The 27,755-nt window shown below is 46.9% G+C and overlaps 1 protein-coding gene across 3 annotated transcripts in view; it reads right to left on the bottom strand.

The window, feature by feature from the left end:
* RSAD1 (radical S-adenosyl methionine domain containing 1) overlaps nt 1-27,755 on the bottom strand; it is a 151,276-nt gene that overhangs the window by 57,370 nt on the left and 66,151 nt on the right. For all 3 annotated transcript variants that reach the window (XM_078654455.1, XM_078654456.1, XM_078654454.1), the window contains 3 exons: nt 21,707-21,911; nt 11,749-12,114; nt 10,691-10,754 (listed from right to left, as the gene is read on the bottom strand). In XM_078654455.1, coding sequence (XP_078510581.1) covers nt 10,691-10,754; nt 11,749-12,114; nt 21,707-21,911 — 635 coding nt within the window. The remainder of the gene's footprint in view (nt 1-10,690; nt 10,755-11,748; nt 12,115-21,706; nt 21,912-27,755) is intronic.

The raw sequence follows: 27,755 nt of genomic DNA on the forward strand, positions 1-27,755 counted from the left end.
GAGAGGGGAAAATTAAAGCATGGTTCCTCCTGCCAAACCCCATTCCTCTCAATGACAGGGTGCAAAGCCCGGTCTCATCTATTGATCACTTCACCAGCCAGCAGAAAACAGTCGAAGTCAGGGAGTGTCTCCAACAAAAAGATCCCCCTTCAGCAAAAAGCACAAAAGGCATAGAAAATGCCTCCTTACATTCCTAGATGGAGAGGAGTAGCAGAGGGAACACCAGCCATAAACTTGCACACCAATCCGAGCTACAAAGGTAGCTGGGGATCCTAAGACCCACAAAGAGACCCGAGGTAAGAAGAAAAATAATCAAAAGTCAGACACAAAATTAAAGACTAAGGAGATGATGGATTGACAGGCAAAAGGTAATCGGAAACCTTGAGAAATGTGAAATAATGATGTATACACACACAAAAACACAGGAAGCACAAGGTTAACCCAGGAACCACTGACACCCACATTATTTTGGAAAACACTAAACACAAAAGCCATAGACATACCACATTCAATCAGGATTTTGTAGAGCTGTGAGGGTCTCAAGATAGCTGGAGGAGGATGTGAGCTGCTCTGTAGGGGTCATCCAAAGAGCCAGGACTTGAGGTCCTTTATGAATTGGCGCAGTGTCGGGCTTCATCAGAGGTGAAGGGGGGAGTTCGTTCCAGGTCTTGGCTGCGAGGTAGGAGAAGGATCTTCCACCTGCTCTGGTCCTCTACAAAAGAAAGATGTGGCTAAGGCGAAATCGGCTGACAGGATGATTCTTTTGGGGTCCGGTGTTGTCAAGTGCTTTGTAGGCATGTGTGAGCAGTTTGAAGGTTACTCTTCTTTCGACAGGGAGCCAGATGAGGTCGCGGAGGTGTTGGGTGATTTGGTCATGTAATGGGATGTCGAAGATGAGTCTGGCTGTAGCGTTCTGGAAGGTCTGGAGTTTGTGGAGGAGTTTTTTTTTACTCTGGCATAGAGAGTGTTTCCATAGTCCATTCCAGTCTGCGGACGATGAGTGCATGGGTGACGGTTTTCCTGGGGTTGGGAAGGGGGGTCCACTTAAACGTCTTGCGAAGTATGCGGAGGGTGTTGAAGCATGCGGAGGATAAGGCTTGATCTGGTGATTCATTGAGAGTGAGGAGTCGAGTAGGATTCAGAGGTTGCGTGGGTTATTCGTTGGGGTGGGTGGGTTTCCAAAGGCGGGGGCCACCAGGTGTTGTCCCATGCGGAGGGGTTGGAGCCAAGTATGAGGACTTCCGTTTTGTCCGCATTGAGCTTGAGGCAGCTGTGGTACAACCAGGTAGCCATGGCTTTCATCTCTTCTTGGAAATTGCGCCTGGTGATGTCGGGTTCTTTGGTGAGGGAGAAAATGAGCTGGGTGTCATTGGCGTAGGAGACTATGTTGAGTCCATGGTTTCTGACGATGGTGGCGAGGGGGCCATGTAGAAGTTATAGAGTGTGGGGCTGAGGGAGGATCCTTTGGGTACTCCGCATCTGATCTCTGTCGGTTCTGAGAGCAAGGGTTGGAGTCTTATTCTCTATGTTCTGCCTCAGAGGAAAGATCGTATCTAGTCTAATGCTATTCCTCGGATGTCGGTGTTGTGGTGCCTGGTGGCTAGTGTGTGGTGGTAGGCAGTGTCGAAGGCTGCTGATAGGTCCAGAAGGATGAGGGATGCCGTGTGGCCTTGGTCAAGGAAGGCGCGGATGCTGTCGGTGGTGGAGATGAGTGGTCTCGGTGCTGTGGAAATCGGATTGAGAGGTGTCTAGGATGCTGTTGGTTTCTATGAAGTGTGCTAGCTTGGTGTTGACTGCCTTTTCAATGACTTGGTCAGTGAAGGGGAGCACAGAGATGGGCCTGAAGTTCTGAAGACCAGTCGGGTATGCGGAGGGGTACTTTAGGAGGGGGTGACTTGAGCGTGTTTCCAGTCGTCGAGGAATGTGGCGGTCTCGAGGGACGTTGGTTGTTTTGCAAATTACTGTATGATGGCGAAGAGTTCCTTGGAGTTGTGGGAACTAGAGAGGATTCTGTATTGGATGAAGTTTTTCTTTGTTGATTTGATGAGTTGGTCATGTGCTGTGATGGCCGCTTTGTAGTCGGTGTGTGCTTCCGTGGTTTTGCTGTTTTTCCACTTCTCCAGTTGTCAGCAAGAGCGCTTTGATTCGCAGAGACCTGTGGTGAGCCAGCTGGCTTTCTTGTTGTGTTGTCTCGTAGTGTTCTGAAGATGGGCGGGGATGTTGGCGCAGTTGGTGATCCATTGGTGGAGGTTGCTTGCTGCTGTGTTGACGTTTGTCGTTGTAGGGGGGTATTGGGGAGTGCAGTTGAGGGCAGAGGTGAGGTGTTCTTCAAAGACTGTGTTTCAGCTTTTGTGTGGAGGGCAGAGCGTGCGCTTGTGAGCGGTTGGTTTCATGAAGGAGAAGCGAATGCAGTGGTGGTCTGTCCAGAGCAGTTCTGTGGTGTGGCTGAAGCGAATTCCACCAGCGAAGATGGGGTCGAGTGTGCGCCTGCTGTGTGGGTGGGAGTAGAGACAAAATGCTTCAATCCTATGTTGGTGAGGATTTCTAGGAAGGCAGTGGTGTTGGGATCGCTGTGGTTGTCCAGGTGGAAGTTCAGTTCTCCAAGAAGTATGTAGGCCATCAAGGCGAGGGAGTGGGTTGCGATGTGGTCTGAGATGACGTTGGTAAAGGGGTTGCGGGTTCCAGGAGGTCTGTAGTTGAGTTTTCCACAGAGCTTCGTTCTGGGTTTGGGCTGGATCTGGAAGTGGAAGCGGATGTGTTCCATGGGGGGAGCAAAGTTTCGTCTGAATTGGTGGTTCTGAGTCGGAGGGAGCTCTTGTGGATGATGGCAAGGCCTCCTCCTGGGTGGTCTTTCCTCAAGATCTTGTATCTGTCAGGGATGACAGTTGCGATGTCGGGTGCAGAGTTGGCATTGTCCACGTCTCTGTGAGGAAGGCAACATCAAGCTCATGAGTGTTGAGGAGGTCCAAGATTTCTAAGGTGTGTCTGTGCAGGGAGCGTACGTCGAGGAGGATGTAGCACAGTGGCTTGTGTGCAGTGGCGTCCGGTGCGTTAGGGGTAGCTGCCTGGGTCTAGAGGTGGGCGAAGGTGCGGTTGCAGGAGATTGGACCTTGGGTGTTTGTAAAAAAGCAGGTAATGAGCTGAGGAGACAGGAGGTTATTCAAAGGGGAACTTTATTATACTAAGAGATTTCCCTTTATATCTTAGGGTGATTTGTAAGGCAATGGTATTAATTCTTGTTCTTGTTTAATTTCGAGTCTGGTAGGGGAGTGAGTCTTTGCTAGGGGTTAGCTTCTTCCTTTATGCTCTTTCTTTATGTCGTCTTCAGGAACCCCTTTTGGTCTTCGGTTTCGTTCTCTTGGGTCTGGTTGATAGCGCTTGAAGGTCTTGATACTCGGGCCGGTAAAAAAATTAAAAGAAACAAAATATGGCGTCCGTGAGGATTTTGATATTCAATCAGGTCTTTAGGACAAGGAGTGAGGGACTACCGGTGCTAATACACACACTCTCTAAGGGAGGTGTTGGTGCAGGGTCTCTGGGGTTTTATTCGGGATATTGGGAGAGTTCTACGCTGCAGGCTTCCTCCCGACCCACCCCGCAACACGCTTCCATACCTGAAGTAGCCACACTCCTCCTGGAGCGTGGCTGGGCGCAGCACCTTCCTTGAGGCCTCCTGCCTCTCTCGCCGGTACCGCTTTCGTGCACAGTACGGAGGTTCAATCGCTCCGTATCGGGCTCCTCTGCTCCTTCGGCCTCTCGCAGCTCCGGCTTCCGCCTATGCTTCCTGGTCCCACGTCTTCCTCCTCTAAGCGTCCTTCTATTGCCCGGCGTTCCCAGACGTCATCCTGAAGTTCTTCCCTTCTGGATTCCTCCTTCCAGTTAAAGGGGCCCTGTTCAAAATCTACTGTGTCTTCCTGCTGACTCCATCTGAAGAATGGTGATTCTTCGGGCTGCGGAGACATAAAGGGTTTCAATAGGTGAGTCTCCTCCGACTCTGCCCCCTTTAATTTTATTGAATCGTGCATGGAGGCGGCCCCGCGACACACCCTCTCCCCAGGCTTCTCCCGTTTGGGGAGAGGCAATATTCTGGATAAGAAGTCTGCATTTCCATTAACAAAACCCCTTTGATGTTTTACCTCAAAGATGTATGGTTGGAGGGATAGGAACCAGCGTAGGATGCAGGGATTATTGCCTTTGTTCTGGCTCATCCGTTGGAGCGGGGCATGGTCTGTATAGAGCGTGAAGGGGGCACCGTCCAGATAATATTTGAGTTTATCAATCGCCCAATTTACTGCTAAACATTCTTTTTCTATGGTGGGGTATTTTTCTTCCCGAGGAAACAGCCTTCTACTGATAAAGAGAAGAGGATGTTCCATACCGGAGGATGTTAATTGGGATAAAACTGCTCCTATCCCCACCTCTGATGCAGCTGTGTGTAGGATAAAGGGTTTACTAAAGTCAGGAGATGCCAAAACAGGACCGGTGGTGATGGCTTCTTTTAGTCGGGTAAATGCCTGTACCATTTCCTTTGAGGGTTATGTTAGGTTCCGAGACCTTACGTTTTTCCGTAGCGCATTTGTAAGTGGGGTCGCTATCTCAGACTATTGTAAGAATGAACCGTGGGTAATATCCTAGGAGCCCGAGGAAGGCCTTTACTTCTTTTTTTGTTTTGGGAAATAGAGCGTCACATATGGCTTTTACTTTTTCTTTTTGGGGAGCTATCATCCCTTCTCCTAAGACGTACCCAAGATAGTTAACGAAATGGAACCCCACCCTGGACTTTTTGGAATTGATATGGAGTCCTGGGTCCCGGAGGGACTGTAGAACTAATTGGAGATGCCTCAAATGTTCTTCCCAGGTTGGACTGAACTCCACAATATCATCCAAATATGCAGATGAAAAGGTCTGATGTTCCCGGAGCACTGTGTTCATCAGGCGTTGGAAAGTTGCGGGTGCTCCATGTAGTCCAAAGGGGAGAACATTGAATTCATACAACCCGTCCGGAGTTGAAAAAGCGGACTTCTCTTTGTCTTTCTCTTGAAGCGGAACTTGCCCATATTCTTTAGTTAGATCAATTGTGGTGATATACTGAGAAGTCCCTATCTTCTCCACCAACTCATCAATTCTGGGTATCGGATAGGAATCGAATCTCGAAATTGTATTTAGATTTCTGAAATCCATATAAAAGCGTATGGATCCGTCAGGCTTTGGGACTAACACTATAGGGGGGATGCCCATTCACTGTTGGAGGGGTGTATGACACCCATTTCTAACATGTTCCTAATTTCTTGTCTAACCGCCTCCCTCCGGGCAGCTGGGATACGATAAGGTCGTTGTTTTACTATTTTTCCTGGGAGGGTTGTTATCGAGTGGATATGAGTGAGGTCTTTCCTGGGCTATCGGAGAAGAGTTCTGAGAAGGAGAATAACAACTCCTTCAGTGCTTGTTTCTCAGGACCGGCTAATTCGTTGTTTATGGGTAACTGTTCTAGTGTACAAGAGGTGTCTTTATTAGGGAGGGGTATTACAACGTTGGTGATTCGTGGAGGAGGGCCAAGCCATCTTTTTAAAAGGTTAATATGGTATGTTTGTATTCGTGATGGACTCACGTGTATCTTATAGCTGGTTTTCCCCACCTTAGCAACTACTTTATAGGGGCCCTACCATTCTGCTTTGAACTTGTTCGAGGAAGAGGGTAATAAAACAAGTACCCAATCGCCCTCAGACAAGCTCCTCCATTTCTTCCCTTTATCATACTGATTTCTGTTTTTGTTGTTTCAGTTTTAGGTGGGAATGGGCAAGGTCTCAGCTTCCCTATCTGGGTTTTTAGAGCGGAGGTGTATTCCAGAAAACCCCTTCCCTCATCTGCTTCCTCCTTCTCCCATGCCTCCTGTGTCATTTTCTGGAGAGATCGGGGTTGTCTCCAGTAGAGAATTTCAAACGATGAGCAGCCTAAGCTGCTCTGTACTTGCCCCCTGATCACATACAAGGCTAGGGGTAGTAAACGGTCCCATTCTGGTCCATCACTACTCAACATCTTCAATGTTTGTTTTAGAGTTCCAATATACCGCTCCACCACACAGTCAGTCTGGGGATGGTATACCGAGGTCCTAGTATGTTTGATATTAAGTGTCCTACAGACCTCTTTCATAAGGCGTGAGGTAAACGGGGTTCCCTGGTCAGTTAATATTTCTCGTGGAAACCCTACTCTAGAGAAACTAATTTCTCTGCAATATTAGTAGTGGTGGGGGCCCTTAGGGGGAAAGCTTCAGGGTATCTCGTAGTATAGTCTACGAGAACTAGAGCGTAGAGATGCCCTCTTCGAGTTTTGGGTAAGGGGCCAATGAGATCCATGCCAACTCGCTCAAAGGGGTTCCCAGGATGGGTAAAGGCTGTAATGGTATGGGACGAGGGCGATAGGAGGTGTGCTTTTGACATGTCTCACATTCTTATCAATAGCGTTTTATGTCAGCCTAGACTCCTGGCCAATAGAAATACCATAGCACGTTTTGAGTCACCTTTTCTACTCCGACGTGTCCGGCAGTGAGATGTGTATGAGAAAAGAATAGAATTTGCTCTCTAAAAGCACAGGGAACAAGTAGTTGTGGTTCCTTCTCTTTATCTGCTTTCCTATACAGTAGTTAATTTCTTATCAGAAATTGGGGTACTCCTGTTTGTTGTCTGGGCGGCTTTCCAAGCTTCCTGAAGAGTGGGATCGTTCGCTTGAGTGAATTTGAATTTCCTGTCCACGATCCAGGGTTCTGATGTTATAAGGGATGGATATTGGATCTCTGGGGTTCTATCCCTAGTTACTCCGCTATTGGTTTGTTGCACTGTTGAGAGAAACATAGAGAAAGTCTGGGTTGTCAGTACCAATTACAAGTTCTTCTGGTAATTCCGGTAAAACCCCCACCCTGATTTGGTACGGAACACACCCTTGTGGCGTGATGGTGATTACCGCTATAGGGTAAGGCTTTGTGTCTCCATGTACATATCGTATATATGCTAAACTACCTTTCCTCACATGGGCTTGATTTATGAGACCTTGCTGGATCACGGACTGCCTGCAGCCCGAATCCAACAATGCCTTCACCATCCTCCCTTCTACTTTAACACTTACATAGAAGGCTGTTCCCATTTCGGCAGAAAACAGGATGGATTGTGGGATATATCAGACTTCCATGGGCTCTTCTTGTGGCTTTTTCCTGGGGCATACCCGAGCGATATGTACCCACTCTCCGCATTCAAAACATTGTGGTCTTTTGAAAGACAAGGCTTCGGGTTTTGTAGGGCTAGGTTTTACGTGTTCTGGGTGAAGTTTATGGTGACTTTTCTCTGTTTTGTGAAATGAAAGACGCTGTTGTTTCTCTGGTTCTGAAGACAACACCCTTGGCTGTGCCCGCGAGAAGGTGACCGCCATATCTACTGCCTGTGCGGTTGTCAGGTGTGAGTGCTGTTTAAGCCACGTCTGGGTATTGTACTGGAGTGCCTCTAAGAATTGTTCCAAATAAATACGAACCATAATCTCTTCTTTACTGCTTTCATGGGGTTTTAACCATTTATCAGCGGATTTCAACCGAAAGAAGAGAGTTTTTGGGTTTCTCCCGGGCGGCCTCTCTCTTTCCTGAAACGTATTCAGAATGCCTCTGCATCTAGATCTAAATGGTCTAGGATTATTGTTTTTATTTCTTCATATGGCGTATTCCCATCACTGTTGGCAACCTCAAAGGCTGCCTGCGCCTCTCCGGTTAACAGTGGTGCTAAAAAGAAGGGCCACTTCTCCACAGGCCATGCACAGGCCTTGGATACCCTCTCGAAATTAAGCACAAACGCATGCGGGTCTTGCCCCGGTATGTACTTCTGTAATGCCACTCCCGATAGGTTGGGGTTGGTTAGAGGTCTCGCCTCCTGGGATCTTTGTGAAGAGTGCTCGGCTGCTAGCTTCTTTAGTTCATCTAATTGTGCGGCCATACTCTCTCTAAAGGTGTCTCGGTCGTCCTGGGCCGACTTCATTTGCTGTTCTATGGCCCATCCTAATTTCTCTTGTCCTGCTATAATATGCTGGATAAGGTTCTCCATTATTCTTTCAATGGAGGTGTGCCCGCATTCTCCACCAAGATGTAAAAAAGCGGGTAATGAGCGGAGTAGACAGTAGGTTATTCAAAGGGGAACTTTATTATACTAAGAGATTTCCCTTTATATCTTAGGGTGATTTGTAAGGCAATGGTATTACTTCTTTGTTTTTGTTTTATTTCGGTTCTGGTAGGGTAGTGAGTCTTTGCTAGGGGTTAGCTTCTTCCTTTATGCTCTTTCTTCATTTTGTCTTCAGGAACCCCTTTTGGTCTTCGGTTTCGTTCTCGTGGGTCTGGTTGATAGCGCTTGAAGGTCTTGATACTCGGGTCGGTAAAAAAATTAAAAGAAACAAACAAAATATGGCGTTTGTGAGGATTTTGATATTCAATCAGGTCTTTAGGGCAAGGAGTGTGGGACCACTGGTGCTAATACACACACTCTCTAAGAGAGGTGTTAGTGCAGGGTCTCTGGGTTTTATTTGGGATATTGGGAGAGTTCTACACTGCAGGCTTCCTCCCGACCCACCCCGCAACGAGCATCCGTACCTGAAGTAGCCACGCTCCTCCTGGAGCGTGGCTGGGCGCAGCACCTTCCTCGAGGCCTCCTGCCTCTCTTGCCGGTGCCACTTTCGCGCACAGTGCTTGTACGGAGGTTCGATCGCTCCATATCGGGCTCCTCTGCTCCTTCGGCCTCTCGCAGTTCCAGCTTCCGTCTATGCTTCCTGGTCCCGCGTCTTCCTCCTCTAAGCGTCCTTCTATTGGCCAGCATTCACCGACGTCATCCTGACGTTCTTCCCTTCCGGATTCCTCCTTCCAGTTAAAGGGGCCCTGTTCAAAATATACCGTGTCTTCCTGCTCACTCCGTCTGAAGCACGGTGATTCTTCGGGCTGCGGAGACATAAAGGGTTTCAATAGGTGAGTCTCCTCCGACTCTGTCCCCTTTAATTTCATTGAATCCTGCATGGAGGCGGCCCCGCGACAGTGTTGCTGGGCGTTGAGAGCTGGCAGTTGTTGTTGCGTCCGGGGTTGAGTGCATGGAGAGTGCTGGTGTCATACTGGCGGGGGTAGCGATACCAGGGTCCCAGGCGCTGGTCACGGAAAGGCATAGACAGGATTGCCTTTGGTGCGCGTTTTGGGTACATCCGCCATTAAGTAGGGGTCAGGGGATGGTGAGCAGCTGGGAAGCAGGAGCGGCACGCTGGGGATTGAGGGGCCGAGGGGGCAGCAGCGGCAGGGAGTGCAAGGATAAAGGAGGCAACGGAAAGGGAAGGAAAAAAGAAGAGGAGAAGCAGAGGAAAAGAAAACAAGAAAGGCAAACAGAAAAAAAGAGGCAAAACAGAAAAAAAAAAAAAAGGAGGTAACTGTAAGAAAACAGAGAAAAGAAGACACACACACAGAGCGGACTAGCAGAAGAGCAAGCTCTTCCACTAGACCACCAGGGATGAGGCACAGGCAGGAGCCTGCAAGTGGAGGAGGGCCTCGTACACCTACCTGGCAAGGAGCTCGAGCAGCGCTAAGGGCAGTCCCACAAAGGTGAAACTGTTAGGGGGAGGGCAGTGACTCCGGCCAGAAGGTCAGAGGTCTTGCTCCATTGGAGATACTGTCCAGAAGCAAACAACCCGAGAAGGTGGAACCTATTGGTGCGGTTCAGCTGAGCCCAAAAAGGCATCCTCCTGACCCATACGCCCAGACACAACCCTCAAGCCTCCCAATGGCTGGACAGGGCGGTTCTAGGCATGTGGAAACCATGGGAGGGGTGTGGAGGTTCCGTCTGATCTCCATTTCTGCATCATAGGAAGAAGCAGGAGAGGAAGAGATACCAACCAGAACCCAGATCTACTGCTCTACAGTGAGGCTGTAAGGATGTGGCACAGGGCAGGTAACCAACTCATGACCACAAACCAAGGGAAGTGTGAGCGTGCATAGGTGTGGCCCCACATCTGTGTCCAGATAGCGTGCCTTACCCTGAACATTGGACAAACCAGTATCAGCATCACGGTTTACCAATTGCAAATGTAGGAAAATATGAGAATTTTTGGGGGGACACTGAAGTGAAATCCTCTAATACCAGTTAGCAAGAGCCATTAATTGCTGCAAATATTCCACTGTTTGCGTGGTATTTATGTTTTCTGGGCATGGAGTGTCAGGTGGAGACACTGATGTTACCTAGCATGGGTTTGGGATCCTTAGTTCTTTGACCCCAGTAATGCGAGTGTCTTGCTCTGTATGTAGTTCCAAGTGTGCCAGGCCTTGTTCATGCTCTCCAGGCCACTGGAATCAAGCTATACAGGCTGAAGAGGGGTGAAATCCTGAAACCGGTCCTAGGATGCTTGTTTCCATTACATTGAGGACCAGGATTGGCAGTTCGGCTGGACTGTTCCCATGAGGCCCAGGGTCAAGACTGATTTGCATATGGTGGGGTTCAAACTGGAATGGCATGGTGAGCAATAAAACGATATATTTAGGCCCGGATCTCTGTATTGGTAAGAATGTCTGACATTGTTCTGCATTCTGTCCATCAACTGTTGTTTTTGCATAGGCCATGTTCATGAGCGCGAACAAGACTAGAACAGGTGTCTAATGTGCAGGTATCCACTCTCTACCAATTTAAGATCTCACCTGGTCCAATCCCGATGTATTGCCTCCCCAGCCAGTATGCCAAATTGTGGGTGCTCAGTGCTCCCTGCAGGTGAGAGAAAAAACACAATCAGAAAGACAGTCATGAATCAACAGTCACAGGTGGACCCTTGTATAGAGGAGCGGGTCCGGGCAGCAGAGGAAACGGTGGTAGCGATTGGAGTTGTGGAGCAGCACTGCATTATTTTATTACAATCTGAATCACCTCGAAAAAAGGGGGCAGTCTCCTTCCCTGTGATAATTTCATATTAAGGGGACAGTCATGCACTAATGTAATCATAATCATCTCAAAATAGGTGGGTCTTTGCTGCTCTCCTCTGACCATCAAAACCTCAGCAAAGGGGTAGCGAGGAGGGCTGTGCTTTATGCCCCCCTCCTGCCTTTGATCACTATCATTGAAGAGACGACACTGCAATCCTTTCACAGCCATCACCTAATGTGGAGGGGGAAGTGCTGAACTACTTTGATTACCATCACCTTTGATAACAATGCACTTCTTTCAACACCAATAGTTTAGAAGTTCAGATTGAAGGGGGGAGAGCACAGCCTTCTATGATCTCCTTGGATAATGGGGACTCGCGGTCACTATCTCCTTAGATTAAAGAACGTGAAAGGGGGAGCCCTTCACTTTTAGGATGATTGTGACTTTACATTATGGTGAAGGCAGCGATCCACTGATAGGTTTGAGTATCATATGAGGAAAGCATCAATAACCATCAGAGGCGCTATTATCTTAGGGAAAGAAAGCAAAGTTAAAATCCAGATCCCTCAATAGAAGCCACCCAAGAGTCACTGCTCATACAGTATCATTACTCTCCGCACAATTGAAAACCGAACCAAATAATATCAATCATAACAGTCACAGAGAAAAAGTTGCAGGCCTGTGGCATACCCAAAACCAAAGCACAGGGCAGGAAGATTTCCAAGGGCGATTGGTGGAAGAGAATGCAGTGAGCGAAGATAATGAGTGTCAAAGGGGGGAGGGGAGGGGGGGGGGGAGGGCAAGGGGGGAAACATAGGAGAGGCGCCTGCAGACTTACATTCCTGGCAAAGTTGGACACTTCGTAGTGCCGGAACCCAGCATCTTTTAGTATGCATCGTGCAACCTCATACATATCAGCAGTCTCCTCTGGCTCAGGCATCTTCAGGAACCCGTCTTGAACCTGACGGAAGAGCAACGTGCCCCTCTCCAGAGTCAACTGGTAGAGGGAAACATGGTCATCGGACAGTGCCAAGAAGTCCTTCAGGCTCTGCATCCATGAAGTAACAGTCTGTCCGGGCAGTCCAAAGATAAGGTCCACTGAAGTCCTACCAGGGAAAAGCAGCTTTGCTTCCTGCAGAGTCTTCAGCGCCTGGTCAGCTGTGTGGGTCCGCCCCAGGACTTTCAGGTGGGTGTCATCCAGGGACTGTACAAAAACAATTTAGAGCCTCAAGTAATATTGCTCAAATAATGCCCAAATACCACAGTTTAAGAGCCATGCGTCTTTATTGTCTAGAGTCTGTGCAGCAAATACAAACTATGACTACTGTTCGGTATCACCCAGAGGCTGTCCAAGAAATATGGAGTAACAGACTTGAATCAGTATTACCCAGAAACTGTCCATTAAACACAGTTTTAAAGCTTGAGATCCTTGTTGATAAGGTTCTATCCAGCAAACAGACATTCTGTGCATGTCACATGGCCATCCATGATTTTATCTAGGCAAGGAGCAGTACCAGCATGTGCACAATGGCCCATACTGTATAACTATCATCAGACAGTGCTGAACAGCGAAGACAACAAGAATCTCTATCGACGATATATATTAAAGCATGGGTGACCTTTGCCAGTGGCATAGAGGTACAGTAAACAATAGTTTGCTTTTTTATTGAATTATAGGTCTGCAAGACGGCCCAGAACCTAGGAGCAAAGCACCCAGCCAAGCTACAATGAGGAGCATTGTAAAAGCTGACTGTAATTGATCCCCACAGCATGTAGATGGAGGTGGCCAAAACACCATGCATGGAGAACCCTTCTCCCTCTTCCCCTTCGTGAACAGTCTTAACGTATCCCAATTCGACCTGCATGCTGAGAAACTAATACAGGCATAGCCAATAGGTCTGCTGGCCCAGGCAAACTGGTTTGATAGTTCATTCGCTTTTTCTCTCTCAAATATATGCTACAAATATGAAAAAACATGAAAAAGAAAACACGCCTACACAAACATGGTTGTCAGATGTTTGTAATTTAAAAAGTTTTTATTTAACCATTAGAAATCATTTTAATAGAACATTATGGGTGCTTCTTAGCAGACAGACGTTCTTTAAACAGGTATAAAAAACCTTATATGTCTAAAGCACATCAGAGGAAATTATTATTCTTGTTAGAGCAAAGAAAGAATACTATCAGCTTTCATTACTGCAAACTTAAATATAGCTTGAACACACAAGAGAGACAAAAAACAAAAGTAAAACAATGGGGGAAAACCCTAGGCAAAGTAAATTATTGGTCACCAGCCCCTGCACAGAAGTGATGTGCGTTTCTTATCATGCAAAATGTTGTCATTCACGGTGAAAAAAGAGCCAAAGCCTGCAACTGGATGACCCTCTGCCCCCTGCAGTGTGCCGTGGAGGGTAGAAGGAAAATGTGAATGATAGATGAACAGACCAGTGGATAAAGAGGGCAACCCAGAGTATGTCTGTGTGTGAAACATATGTTACATTGATTTGTACATCACACTAATCACACATGAGGGTATCGAGGCGCTTGGGCAGGTGTGTAGGTTTGTTGGTTCTCAAGATGCTTATACGAAGAGCCAGGTCTTCAGCTTCTTACGTAACTCAAGAAGTGAGAAGGAGGCTCTGATGTGTTGAGGGAGGTCGTCCAAAGTCTTGGGTGCGACGTAGGAAAATTGTGTGAGTGAGTCAGAGCATAGGTGTCTGGTGGGTTGATGAAACTGTATGGGGGTGTTCATGTATTTTGGTCCTGTGTTGTGCAGGGCTTTGTATGTGTGTGTGAGAAGTTTGACTTGGCTGCGCTTGTGAATAAGGAGCTAGTGAAGCTTCCTGAGGTGAGGTGTGATGTGGGTGTGGCATGGGAGGTTGGGTAGGAGTCCTGCAGCTGTGTTCTGGATGGTATGTATATGGATATATATGTATGTGACTGTTGACACTAAAGCTGCCGTTATTTCAGACTTAAAAATCCTCATCTACAACTCAGGGATTGCCACCTACAAAGTGCAATAGTTTGAATATATTTAAGAACGTTTTACAGCCTAATGCTAGGACACACCATTCAGATGACTATTCATTTGAATACAAAAGTATTTTGCTATATTACACTTGCGTGTTATGTGGGAATGTGTTTAAAGTGCCTTTTGGCCTTGCCACACCTACTGATTCTGAAAGGAAGAGTCAGGCAAGAGGCGACTTTTATCATTTAAGTCAAGGTGGTCCCCTGTAAAGCAACTGGCCATATGAAGAAGGGTGTCCACAGATCTCTTCACTACCATTTACATTTGTACATACGACGGTCAATCTTTGAGTATTTGAGTAAAAGATCATGTCACTTAGAAATAATGATAAATACATGATGCATAGGAGGTTGATATGTATATGTTGCTTCTAGAGCTTCACTGGATCTGGGGTATTATAACCCCTCAATCCAAGCAGGACAGGATGATAAAGCACCATTAGAGTTGTGTACTTTCTGTCTGACAAAAGGCAAGCATCTTTGAGACTTTCTAGCTGAAACAGACACTGCAGTGAAAGCATTCCACTTCAGCACAGTGCAGTGCGGGACCCAACCCCATGAGCAGCACAGTAAGGGCAGTAGGCACTGTGAGGTGATCCACAACACGTGTAGTGCAATATGAGGAGGAGGCCATGTGCGGGTCAGTGCTCCAAGTGAACTCGCATATCAAGGACATGATACTGCAGTTTTGTCCTGTAGGAAGTAAATTAAGGAAATGAAAAACGTGAAACGAATATGCTACTTACCAGTATGCATCTGTTCTTGGCATGTAGGGCTGCTGACATTCACATCTATGCATAGATCGCCGCCTAGTGTTGGGTCCAGATGATTGCACATTGTTGTCCTGGAAGAGTCTTCGAAGTATCACGAGATAGGTGGCTCCTCCCCTGGACTACAGTGCGCATGGGCATCGACTCCATCCTCAGATTGTTTTTCGCCATTGTGTCAGAGATGGAATGTATTACAGTAAGTGATGACCATGCTAAGAGTAATTCCGAGTGCTGCAGCCGCGACAGGCGCCGGGGAGGAGGGCGGGCGATGTGAATGTCAGCAGCCCTACATGCCAAGAACAGATGCATACTGGTAAGTAGCATATTCGGTTCGAGGCATGTGGGCTGCTGAATTCACGTCTATGCATATAATACATAGCAGTCCCTCCATCAGCGGCGGCTGCCTGTGCCAGCTGCAGCAGTCTGAAAAAATGTTTTGAGAACAGCCTGGCCTACAGCTGCTTGCTGTTTGGAGTGCACATCTACGCAGTAGTGTTTAGTAAATGTGTGTACGGTAGACCATGTGGCTGCTTTACATATTTCTTATAAGGGAATGCTCCCTAGGAAAGCCATGGATGCCCCTAACTTCCGTGTGGAGTGGGCCCTTGAGGGAATCGTTAAAGTGCGCTTAGCCTTTTGATAGCAAATTTGGATGCACTGAACGATCCATCTGGCTATACCTGCTTTAGAAATGGGGTTGCCTTTGTGTTGCGGTGAGAAGGCAACAAACCGTTGTTTGGTTTTTCTGAAGTCTTTTGTTCTATCAATGTAGTACATGAGAGCTCTTTTCACATCTAGTGTGTGAAGCATTCTCTCTGCCACTGAATCTGGGTTTTGGAAGAACACTGGTAGTTCTATTGTTTGATTCATATGGAACTGTGAAACCACCTTGGGCAGAAACTTAGGGTTAGTGCGTAGTACTACCCTGTTGGAGTGAATTTGGAGGAAAGGCTCCTGGATAGTTAGTGCTTGAAGTTCACAAACACGTCTTAGCGATGTGATTGCTATAAGGAAAGCTACTTTCCACGTTAAGAATTGTATCTCGCATGAGTGGAGAGGCTCAAAAGGTGGACCCATCAGTCTGGTAAGGACTAAATTTAGGTTCCATACAGGTGCTGGTGGGTGCCTGGGCGGAATAACTCATTTGAGTCCTTCCAGGAAGGCTTTGATGGCAGGCACTCTGAAAAGCGAGAGATGCCGCCTATTTTGGAGATAAGCTGCCATTGCGGATAAATGTACACGAATGGAAGCGTAGGCTAGATTGCACTTGTATAGATGCAATAGATAACAGATGATGTTTTGAGTAGATGCATCTAGCGGATTAATGTCATTATTGGCACAATAAATGACGAAACGCTTCCACTTGGCTGCATAGCATGCTCTAGTTGTGGGCCTCCGTGCCTCCTTTATGATATCCATACAGTCAGGAGGCAGGTTGAGGTAGCCAAATTCTAAGACTTCAGGAGCCAGATCGCCAGGTTGAGCTGTAGCGGATCTGGATGCTGAATGTCGCCATGGCTCTGCGTCAAGAGTGTGGGTGAGAGGCGCAGTCTTTGATGCGGTACCACGGAGAGTTCTAGAAACGTGGTGTACCATGGTTGGCGTGCCCACGTTGGAGCAACCAGGATGAGAGTCATCGAGTGTTGCCTCAGTTTGCGTGCCACCAGCGGTATTAGAGGTGCTGGTGGAAAAGCGTACGCAAGTTTGCCTGACCAGTTCATCCATATCGCATTTCTCTGCGACTGTGGATGTGGGAACCTGGCGGCAAAGCTTTGGCATTTTGCGTTTTCCTTTGTGGCGAATAGGTCTATCTCTGGATGACCCCACTGCTGGAAGTACGGGTGGAGTACCGATGGATGTATCTCCCACTCGTGCATCTGGTGGCTGTGCCTGCTGAGCAGGTCCGCCATCCGATTGTCCTTGCTTGGGAGGTGTTCTGCCATGAGGAAGATGTTTCTCTGAATGGCCCACTTCCACATGCTCCGAGCTAGATGAGACAACTGTGGAGAGTGTGTACCTCCCTGCTTCTGTATGTAGTACATGGCCGTCATGTTGTCCGTTCTGATCAACACCACTTTGTTGCACAAGTGTACCTTGAAAGCCTTCATTGCCAGGAGATTGCCATCAGTTCCAGAAGGTTGATGTGCATCTTCCTTTGCTGTACCGACCATAGTCCCTGCAGTGTGTAGTGGAGTACATGAGCTCCCCATCCCTGGAAGATGCGTCCGTTGTCAGAATAATCTGTGGCACAGGCTCTTGGAACGGTCGGCCCTTGCAAAGGTTTTGTGGATTCCACCAATGCAGAGAGTTGTACGCACGACCGGTCACCAACACTAGGTCTTTCAACTGTCCGTGAGCCTGGTTCCACTGACGTGCTAAGCACTCCTGAAGCGGACACATATGTAGTCTCGCGTGCGGGACTATGAAGATGCAGGAGGCCATCATGCCTATCAACTGCATGAACACTCGTGCTGGAAGCGAGTGTTGGGGTCTGAATTTTTGTATCAGCAATTGAATGCTGTTGACTCTCACTGAATTCGGCTGTGCTTTGGCTGCCAGAGTGTTTATTGTAGCGCCCAAGTACTGCCGTACGTGTGCGGGCTGAAGGTGGGACTTTGGATAATTTAGTGAAAATCCCAGGCAGTGAAGTAGGTGAATGGTGTGGGACATGTGGGTGGGACATTGCTGGGCCGACTTTGCTTGGACAAGCCAGTCGTCCAGGTAAGGGTAGACGTGGGCACTTTGTCTCCGCAGGTGTGCAGCCACTGTCGCTAGGCATTTGGTAAACACCCTGGGTGCTGTCGTGACTCCGAAGGGGAGAACTTTGAACTGATAATGTTGATTTTGAATGGTAAATCTGAGGTATTTTCTGTGTGACGGGTGTACCGGTATATGGAAATATGCATCCTTGAGATCTAGTGTTGCGAGGAAATCTCCCTGACTGAGCAACGGTAGGACCTGCTGTAACATGAGCATATGGAAGTGTTCTGAAAGGATGTACATGTTTAGGGGCCTGAGGTCTAATATGGGCCTGAGGGACCCGTCCTTTTTTGGGATTAAGAAGTACAGCGAGTACACCTCTGTACCTATTTGTTCCACAGGTACGAGCTCTATGGCTCCTTTTTGCAGCATGCTGACAACCTCCTGCTGCAATAATTGCATATGCTCTGCGGACATAGGACGGTGTTTTGGGGGTATGTTGGGTGGAGTGGATGTTAACTCCAGACAATAACCGTGCTGGATAAGCTGTCTTACCCACCTGTCTGTGGTGATGGATTTCCAGACTGGCAGGAACTATTGTAGTCTCCCCCCGACCGGTGTTATGTGGTCGGGGGGCAACGACAAAACGTCACTGTTTGTTTGTGGCGGAGGATCGGGAGCTGTTGTTTCCACGACCTCTGCCTTTGGCGCTGTTTCCACGATAGCCGCCCCCTATTGCCTTTGCCGTAGGTGGTTTGCGTGGCCCCTTTATTGTATTGTGCCTGCTGGGACACCTGTCCTCTGGAAGCTCCTCTATTGTTGGAGCGACGAAAAGAACCACCTCTGAATTGCTGGGACTGAAGTGCTCCCATAGACTTTGCAGTCTCAGTGTCCGTTTTGATTTTCTCTAAGGTGGTGTCCACTTCCGGGCCAAATAAGTGATCAGGGTTAACTGGTTGATTGAGAATGGTGGTTTGTATTTCAGACTTGAAACCAGAGATTCTCAGCCAGGCGTGCCTACGTAACATAACGCTGGTGTTAATTGCCCTGGCTGCAGTGTCAGCTGCGTCCAGTGCACACTTAATGGACGCATTAGAAATAAGTTTTCCTTCCTGAATTAGCATTTCAGCTGCCTCTTTGTACTCATCTGGCAAGTGTTGTAACAGGGTTTCAAGTGTATCATAGTGAGCCCTGTCCCATCTGGCTAGGAACGCCTGTGTGTTGGAGATTCGCCAGACATTGGCCGCTTGAGCTGCCACCCTTTTTCCTGAGGCTTCGAGCACTTTTGAGTCCTTGTCAGGGGGAGGAACATCACCCGTGGCTTGTGAATTTGCTCGTTTACGAGCATTGGAAACAACGATAGAGTCCAGTGGTAACTGTCCCTTGATATATGTAGGGTCGCCAGTTGCAGGTTTGTATTTTTTCTCAATCCTGGGGTTTATTACTCTGGCCCTCGTGGTGTCCTTAAAAAGGTCTCCAGCGTGTCTCAGGACACCTTTTAGCATAGGCAGAATTTTGACAGTTCTCTCAGAAGTGGAGAAGGTGTTAAACAAGAAATCCTCCTCAATAGGGTCAGTATGGAGTTGGACATCGTGATTTTTTGCCGCCCTCTCAATAAGTGCATTGAACGCAGCTGTGTCTACTGTTGGTGATGTTTTAACAGTATAGACATTGCTGTCAGTGTTAGGACGTGGTTCCTCTGGGTCAACAGCGTCCACCCAGGGTTCATTGTGTTCGTCTGGATCAGAGTCTATAGGATAATTGTACTCCAAATTGTAAGCCTCCTCCGCATCTGCATCTGAATGTGTGGGCGAAGTAAATTCTTGTTCTTGGCCACATGGGTGCAGAGGTTCTGACAGAAGAGGTGAAGTTGCTGAATCCCTCTTTTTCTTTAATGGAATCTTGTAGGACTCCATTGGCTGTTCTGGGACGAATTTCCGCTTGTGAATGGAAAGTCTACCAGTTTCAGCGTCGATTAATTGCCTCGGCTGGTCTTCCTGGAGAGGCGGTCGATGCTTTGTGGCCACTTCAGTTGTTGTAGACTTTTTCCCCATGGACACCTTCTTTGCTGGCTCGACGCCCGTAAGTGGCGCGAACGCTTTAGGTGGCACCGGTGGCGGCAGTATAAACTTTATCGGCGCCGACGCCTTTGGAGCGGTGACGACCGATTTTGGGGGTGGAGCGGCCTTTGGTCCGACAACCAGGGCTTTATCCTTTATACGCTGCAGCGAGTCCGACACTTGCTTCGAAAAAGAGGCGGATGGCCGTATTGACTCGACGGGATCTTTAGAGCCACGTTGTTTTGTGCGACCGATGTCCTTGCCGACTTTAGGATTGTCGAGTCGACGCTTCGGATCAATAGCGTCCTGCGCTTTGGCTCCTTTAGCGGCAGCAACGGTTTTCGGCGCCGACGTCTTTGGGTCGATGTCCACGACCTTTTTCTTCGGCGCCCCGGATTTCGGCTCGACCCTTTTGGGTGGCTTATCCGGCCCGATCGCACCCTGTGGCGTCGTCGAAGCAGGCGGCTCAGAAGCCTTCGATACGAGGAAAGTTACTTGCACTTTCGATTTTGTTTCCGGTGCTTTCGGTTTTGTGGACACTGATGTTGTTGGTTTCGATTTTGGTCAATCAACAGACGGCTCTTTAGAAATGTCTGTAGCCGGGCTTTGAAGCGAGGCTGTAGAACTACTTGTTTGATCTTGGGTAAGGCCTTGAGGCGATCCCTCGACCTGAGCCTTATCGAGTGTCTCGTCGCAGGCCTCCGAACCAGCGGTCGGGCCTAGCTCTTCACTGGAGCTATCGTCTACGGCCCATAGGGCTCATCGCCGTCTCCTACCTCGTCGACTACTTCGATATCCTGGACCAATTCTTCATTTACTGCGTCATAGTTGGAGTCAACCTCCGACGCAGGATCCGACTGGTGCTCCTGAACTTCATGCTCGACCCCTTCGTCGTCTTCAGCGTCGAAGATGTTGACCGGGTCAGGCGTTGTGTGCTGGGCCTCCTGTCGCGCCGCGTGTCGAAGGCGAAGTGTTTTCTTGGACCGGAACCGAGAACAGGCCATACAGCTGGCCTCATCGTGATCCGGAGACAGGCACTTGTTGCACACCAGATGGACCGTATGAGGGTACTTGGAGTTGCAGACTGGACATCTTTTGAACGGGCTCCGTTCCATTTTGAACGTCGAGTACTGGGCACCGATCGCAAGACAATACCGACGATACCTATAGGCCTTTTGGCCAAAGAAAGTTTCTATCGATTCCGAACTTGAGTAAGCAAATATACATCCGAACCCAATGGCGGAAAAAAACAATCTGAGGATGGAGTCGATGCCCATGCGCACTGTAGTCCAGGGGAGGAGTCACCTATCTCGTGATACTTCGAAGACTCTTCCAGGACAACAATGTGCAATCATCCGGACCCAACACTAGGCGGCGATCTATGCATAGATGTGAATTCAGCAGCCCACATGCCTCGAACAGTGCATGTCCCAGATTCCATGTACAAGCATGACAATCTCAAGCCAGTGAGTGTAGGGAGTACGCGCTCTATCACTATCAGTGCATCAAGCAGGCCCTAATAATACTAGCGGTACAGTGAAGATATCACATATCAAGGAAGGTCATTGCAATGTAGAAGCTGAAAAATAGAGATCCAGTATTGTGAGCTTTGCATGGTCTCTCGTCGATTTCCATGGGTATTGCTTTTAGACAGTTAGAGATGTAGCGGTGTTTTCATCAATCATTTCAATGTCACAAGAATGCTAGAGACAAAGTAGGAAGGCTTGTAAGAAAGAGTGGGAGGTTATTAGCTAGCAATTAATGGGAGAGTGGGACAGCATTTAAGCAGTTCTTGTATGCAGGAAAAAACTGCGGAAAGAAAGAAATACCTTCCCAGATCAGAGAGAATGTGCCACCTCCAGTACATAAACAAGAATTGCACGGCTAGCGACAACTCCCACAGAAAAGATGAGCAAGGGGAGAGTTAGGAACGATGCAACTGGAGGTAAGAGGAGTGGGTTTATTGAAGAGACAGAGAGAGAAAGAACATGAGAAGTGAATGAGAATGGGCAGGAGACTTATGAGGGAATGTCAGGAAGATGGACAACTGTGGTGGGTCATGACAGATTTGGTTGGTTGGAGGCATCAGACATACATGCTGCCACATGAGATCGGTTGGGTCATTTGCGATGTGGAGTATTAGGGAGGAGCTGTGAGCTGTATCGATAGACATGGGCATGAACTGGGGAGAATAAGAGATGTGAAGAAGCAGGATATGCCTGGTAACATGCCTTACCTGAACGCCAATGGACATGCGGTTCACACCAGCTGCCTGGAATTCAGCCAGGCGGGAGGCACCCACTGACATTGGGTTTGCTTCCAAAGTAATTTCAGCATTAACTGGCAGCTCAGCATTGGCAGAGATGGCTTCCAGGACAGATGCAATGGTAGAAGCGCTGGCCAGGCTAGGGGTGCCACCACCAAAGAACACAGAGGAGATCCTGCAGAGGCACAAGAGAAAAGCATAATTTGAACTGCAAGGCGTGAGACAAATGGAGGGGACAGAAAAGGGAGAACAATGGATTTTAAAACGTAAGGAAATAACCAAGATGGATAATTATTCAAAACATCACCCGAACTTCATTAATGACAAATTGGAATGGTGTAACAGAATTACAACTGGAACACTACAAATTACTCACAGCACCCACATTTAGAATAGAGCAATTTTTTCTATTAACCATGATGTGTGAATGAGGAAATCAATTTCAATAAAATATGATAGATAGGAGAACGCTCCAAAATAAAGGTGTTCACCAAAACGCTTACATGCAGTTGATAAAGCTCAGAGCCGAATAATCACATTGGTACACAGAGGATATTATGGGGACATGCTTTTTAAAAAAACTCACTATTCAGCATATACTCCTTCAATGATATACTTTTATATTATAACACTCTTTGTCATTCTCTGTATCTATGCCCCTTCACTCCGTCTAAGGCTATTTTCATCTCTCTTTCCCTCTATTCTGTTCCACGCGGTCAGTACGCCACATCCTGTCTCTTTGCTTTCCACTGCCCAATCTTGGTCTGTCGCAGTCAAACAGTACTTCTATACTGGTATCTCTGTGTGTGTGTGTCTCGGTCTGTCCCTCTGTACCTGTTTCTGTCCCGTCTTTTCTCCTTCTGTCTTCCTGTGTCTGTTTCTTTAATGTCTGTCTTTCTACCCTTGTCCTCAACACGCTGCCACTTTCTGCTCAAAGTGCAGTCATAATAATGTGTTCCCTCTAATTCTTTCTGTTGGGACGGAAAGGTCACCTGTTATGGCCGTGAACTCCAGCCCCAGTGCCCGACTAGATATGAAACTAGTACACTGACTTTTTGGTTGTCCCCAGCTTCACATTAATCTAGTGTTTGTGCAGAGGCCTAGGCCTATCAATAGCAACGCAAGGTCCAGAACCTGTTCTGCCACCTTGTGAAGCACAGAAAGTGGTGGTCATAGGACTACTGTCCATTTCCGGCATAGACAGGTAAAGTGGTGGTTTCAGCGTAACGTGCTTTGTGAAACTTTAGGATAGCCCGACCTTTTTCTCAGAGTCAGACAGAGTGCGGGATGCTGACCCATTTCTTATAAAGTTCCGCTATTATATGACCCCCACCCTCGAGAAACTTGTGATTACATTCCTCATGCATGTTGAGTGTGTGTATGAGTAGTGAGTGTGTAGAACATGTACAGCAGTAGGAATTGATGAGTAGTATGAGTCTGTGGGATCCATTTTGGATGCCCCTTAGTTTAGTGTGGCACAAGATGGAGGATGAGGAAACTTTCTCCAGTCAAGTCAAATTCTGCATTCCGGTGGCTGTGGGGAGGAGACCCAGACACTGAAGTGAAATATGATGGAGCAAGGGATTCCCTAGAAGTTTAATGAGGACAGTGTTAGCAAAGTGCTGCTGATTAGTTCTTCCAGAGCACTTTCATTTGGCAAATGGTTGGGGTAATGTGTTGATCAACAATTTCTGTTCTTCAAGGTTAGGAAGTTTCTAGGGCGGGCCTGCCTTTTTGTCTAATCCTGATTGCTGCTTCTGAGAGGCTGATATCTATAAAGTGCAGAGAAGTCACAACTGCATTCTTCAAACTCAAAACGGTGGGACCAAGTGTCACCCCTTTGCTACAGTTGATCCAAGCGAAACTCATACCCACCATCACCTACAGAGGAGAGTGTCTCCGAGGAGGTGCTGCGCAGATCTTGGACAGCACAGTAGCTAGGGCAATGAGAATTATATTCAATCCTCCTACATATACATCCCTGGCACAAATAAGACTGGAATTGGGCTTACAAAATCAACAAATAGCGCGGAAGGGTGCTTATGTCAAATGATGGCACAAAATAAAGGGAGCGGGTCTTGTGACCCTGAACACCCACCTCTGGAATGAGCTTGAATAAAAGAAAAGGTACACAGCAATGACCTATCAACAAAATTCAATAGACAGCCTGGCACTACGAAACCTCTGGGAGAGCGCTGGATCCCATAAAAACTTCAAAGGGCTGGTAAATAAAACAGTAAACATTATAATCTCTAGTGGAGGACAAACCTACTTAGGCACAGTCTTCACGCAGTCAACAAACGAGAAATACCTTCATCTACGGTTGGACATTCTCCCATCATTGTTTCATCTGCCCCGTGGAAACCCCTACAAACAACAACTAGCTGCCGACTATGCAGAGATTTAAAAGGGGATATGATACATCTACTATGCATATGCAGGAGAGTAGATAAGGAATGAAGATACATATTAAAATCTGCATTGAAATAAATGGGAATAAGAACATGCAGGCAGGCAGTTAAGGCATGCTTGGAAGGTGGGGATCTTCGACTAGTCTTCTGCCTGGTCCCAATTTTTAGACAAGAAAAAATGCCAAACTCCAACCTGCAGACAACTGGTTGGGCCAGCCGACAATGTACTTAAGACTCATCTACCGCAATACGAGCGCCCAACAGAATCAGTACCTACTCGTCTCAGCTACCTGGAGCTATGCGGCGCCCGAATTGTTGATGTAGGAGGAAAAATGGAAAAGCCGCAGGATTACCTGTACCTCCACAACGCAAAACTCTTTTAACATTTTCAAATGATCCTTTTTTAACAGATTGCTTGTAAAAGCTAAGACTCATGGGACAGAACTTGTTCCCACACAAAAAAGGGCTTGAAATTCGAATAACTCAGCTATCATCGTCTTATCAAAGCCTATTTTAAAATGTTTTTTACATGAAATAATTTGATATGATGTTTTATAGTTGCAATGGTTTTAAGTAATCACACAATAAAGATTGATTGATTGCACAACTATATTGCACCCTTGTTACGGATATTGTTGCTTGGAGCCAGCCCCACTGCTATCTGCTGTGAAAGTCATTAGCTAGCTCAAAGGCTGTGTCTGAGCAAGAACCAGAAAATGACATTTGAAACAGAACGAACCCAAACCAGTTCTGAAGTCCTAGATCATGGCTCCATATACCCAGTGGGGCATATGTGTATATAAGTGGGGTCCAAATCGCCACCAGTGTTTCCAGTTCATAGTTCTTGTTGATCAAGGACTCAGAAGAGTACTCAAAGAGTTTCTGTGTAACTACTGCTTGGGTCTGTAGGACAGGTAATCTCTGAGAGGTGAGGGACCTTAACCTGCAGTCTACACTTTCTGCTGGCGAAGATTAAGGTTTCCCAGTGCCTAGAACCTTCCCTGGCTACCCAGAGGGAAGGAGGCCGGTCGAGTTAGCAGGGGGAAAGAGTGTTAGCGAAGAGAGCCGGTCTGTTCCAGGTATGAAGAAATCCCGGAAGTTGCGGACTGCCCTTGGGAGCATAGCCAGAGTCGATCCGTGTGGTGCAGGGTCTCCATCACGTTTTCAGTAGTGGATTCTTACCACATGCTGTCCAGTAGCCCAACAACACTCAAGGCCCGGGTGCTGCCACAGACTGATTCCAACCAAAGAAGGAGTAGTATCATGGGTCACTGCTGAAGCAGAAACTTGATCACAGCCTGGAGGCCGCATCTGCTGGATGAGTATCCTGTGTGATCTGGACCCAGAAGCTGCAACTGCCCACAATGAGCATAACAGCCCAGAGGCTACATCTGCCAGGACAGGCACATGCCAAGCAGGTCTGCTGTGCTGCCCACCTGCTGACATAGTTCTGTGTCAGATGAGTCATGACAGAAAGTGCAGGCAAAGAGAATGCCCACCTGCCTGGACAACTGCAATGTGAGCAAGTAACGTGGCTGTTGTATTCATATCTCTTCTTAGAGTTTAGTGATGTATTGGAATGTAGAATGTTGTTGGTAAAGTATTCTATGTTCTGTGCTTGTTTCAGTCAGTACTGTTATGGCTGCTAGACAAGACACACCTGTTTCCTGTGAAGAATAAAGAAGATATTATTTAATGCATCTTCTTGTGGATTTTTATACAACAATTTATTGGAGATGAGCTGGCGGATGAACCTTTTATTCATTTCAAGTCTATTTTCTTTTTCCATCTGGAGCAATGTTTTATTGATTTTTGATCCACATTGGTAACAAGGATTTTATACGGATTACAAACAATTGGAGGAGCACTCGTTCTAAATGATATTTTTATCTAAATGGGAATTTTATTTTTACCATGAACACAGCATGGGACAATTGGTCCGTTTTGTTTACACAATCGTGTTGCAGTTTGGAAACGCTTCTAAGACATCGCATCTTTCAAACGGAGAAGCGCGACGTTTGAAATGACTCTTGGGTCTTGCATTCGAAGCTCGACAATGCAATGACCCACGACTGACCGTGCGCTGAACACAGAGTGTTCCAGTTGGAGTGTACGCAACGTGAAGCATAATTACAACGCAACGTGAGGTGTGATTACGTCGGGGTCACGCAACGTGACCCGAGAGAGGGGCCATTTTGTTTCACATCTACGTGGATATCAGTTTCTATAACAACGTGACACAAAGAGCTCCCGATTAAGAGATAAAATTACAAGTATTATTAACGAAAACACAGAAATAGGTGGGAGTTTTATGAATTTACATGGTTTGCCTTTGAAGTATAATATACAAATTGAGTGACAGGAAAAGGAAAAGTACTTTGCTGCAAAATTCATTTAGGATATAATTGAATTAAAAGAAAGAGTTGGCTCAACAAAAAATTAATCCTCCCCATAGTTTTTGGGTAACTGGTCGTGAACCCACTATAAGGTGTTCTGAGTGGAAAGAGTATTTTGACAATTACATTGCAGCAATTGATGAAAATAAAAATATGTCAGCAGAACAGAAAAAATAATTATTTTACTATCTTTAGGTCCAGTTGGGTCAAAAACGTATAATAGAATGCCTAAAAGTGTGGTTAGTGGAGAGGCAAATGCCTTTTTAGCATCCTTACAGGATTTAGATAAATACTTCACACCAAAAGTTTGTATTGGAATTACAAGGTATACATTCTTTCAACGCAAACAACTCTAAGGTGAAGCTGTTGATGACTATGTTGCTGAACTTAAGAAGTTAGCTATCAATTGCAAGTTTGGTGTCAACCATGGTGATTTCTTAAGAGATCAATTAGTCATGCATAGCAACAATAATACTATTCAGGAACGGTTATGGATTAATGGAGATTCACCCCTTAGTTGAAGTGGTCAACATTGTACTTAACCCCTTCCACGCTCATGACGAGCTGGGCTCGTCATGAGGTAGCCTCCTCGCACGCTCATGACGAGCCCAGCTCGTCATGTAAAGTGCGTTTTAAAAAATCTCAGCGTGCGAGCGGAATTCCGCCCGCACGCATGCGGTTAAAGCAGAAATGTCTGGAAGATGTGCAAATGAACTACAACAACCAGACAAAGATGGGTCATATGTATGCAAAGTTAGTTCGCGGAAACCTGAACATAATTAGAAATATGACTCGAAATGGGAAACGGAATGGGAGGATGATCCATGGAATGACTATAAAGTTGCTTTTGTGCATGATTCAGTCTCTTCTGCTATTGAACATAAAATTTGGATGGAAAAACATTCAGAACACAAAGTTTTACTAGCGATTGTCAGGTACATGTCAGAAGGGTGGCCAAAGAAAGAGGTGCTGTCAAAGGAGTGTAAAGCCATCTGGGATGTTAGATCTGAGCTGTCTTTAGAAAATGACATTGTTTTTAGAGGTTGTAGGGTGATTCCTCCTGCTAGCATGAGGAATTGGAATTTGAGTTTATGTCATGAAGGACATTTTGGTGTTGCAAGGACGAAAAATGTTGTTAAGGAATCTTTCTGGTGGACTTCTATTGATAAAGTGGTTGAAACATTTTTTAACGATTGTACTGTTTGTTCCTCT

The sequence above is a fragment of the Lissotriton helveticus genome, chromosome 7 (assembly GCF_964261635.1).
Source record: "Lissotriton helveticus chromosome 7, aLisHel1.1, whole genome shotgun sequence".
In the NCBI taxonomy this organism is placed as follows: domain Eukaryota; kingdom Metazoa; phylum Chordata; class Amphibia; order Caudata; family Salamandridae; genus Lissotriton; species Lissotriton helveticus.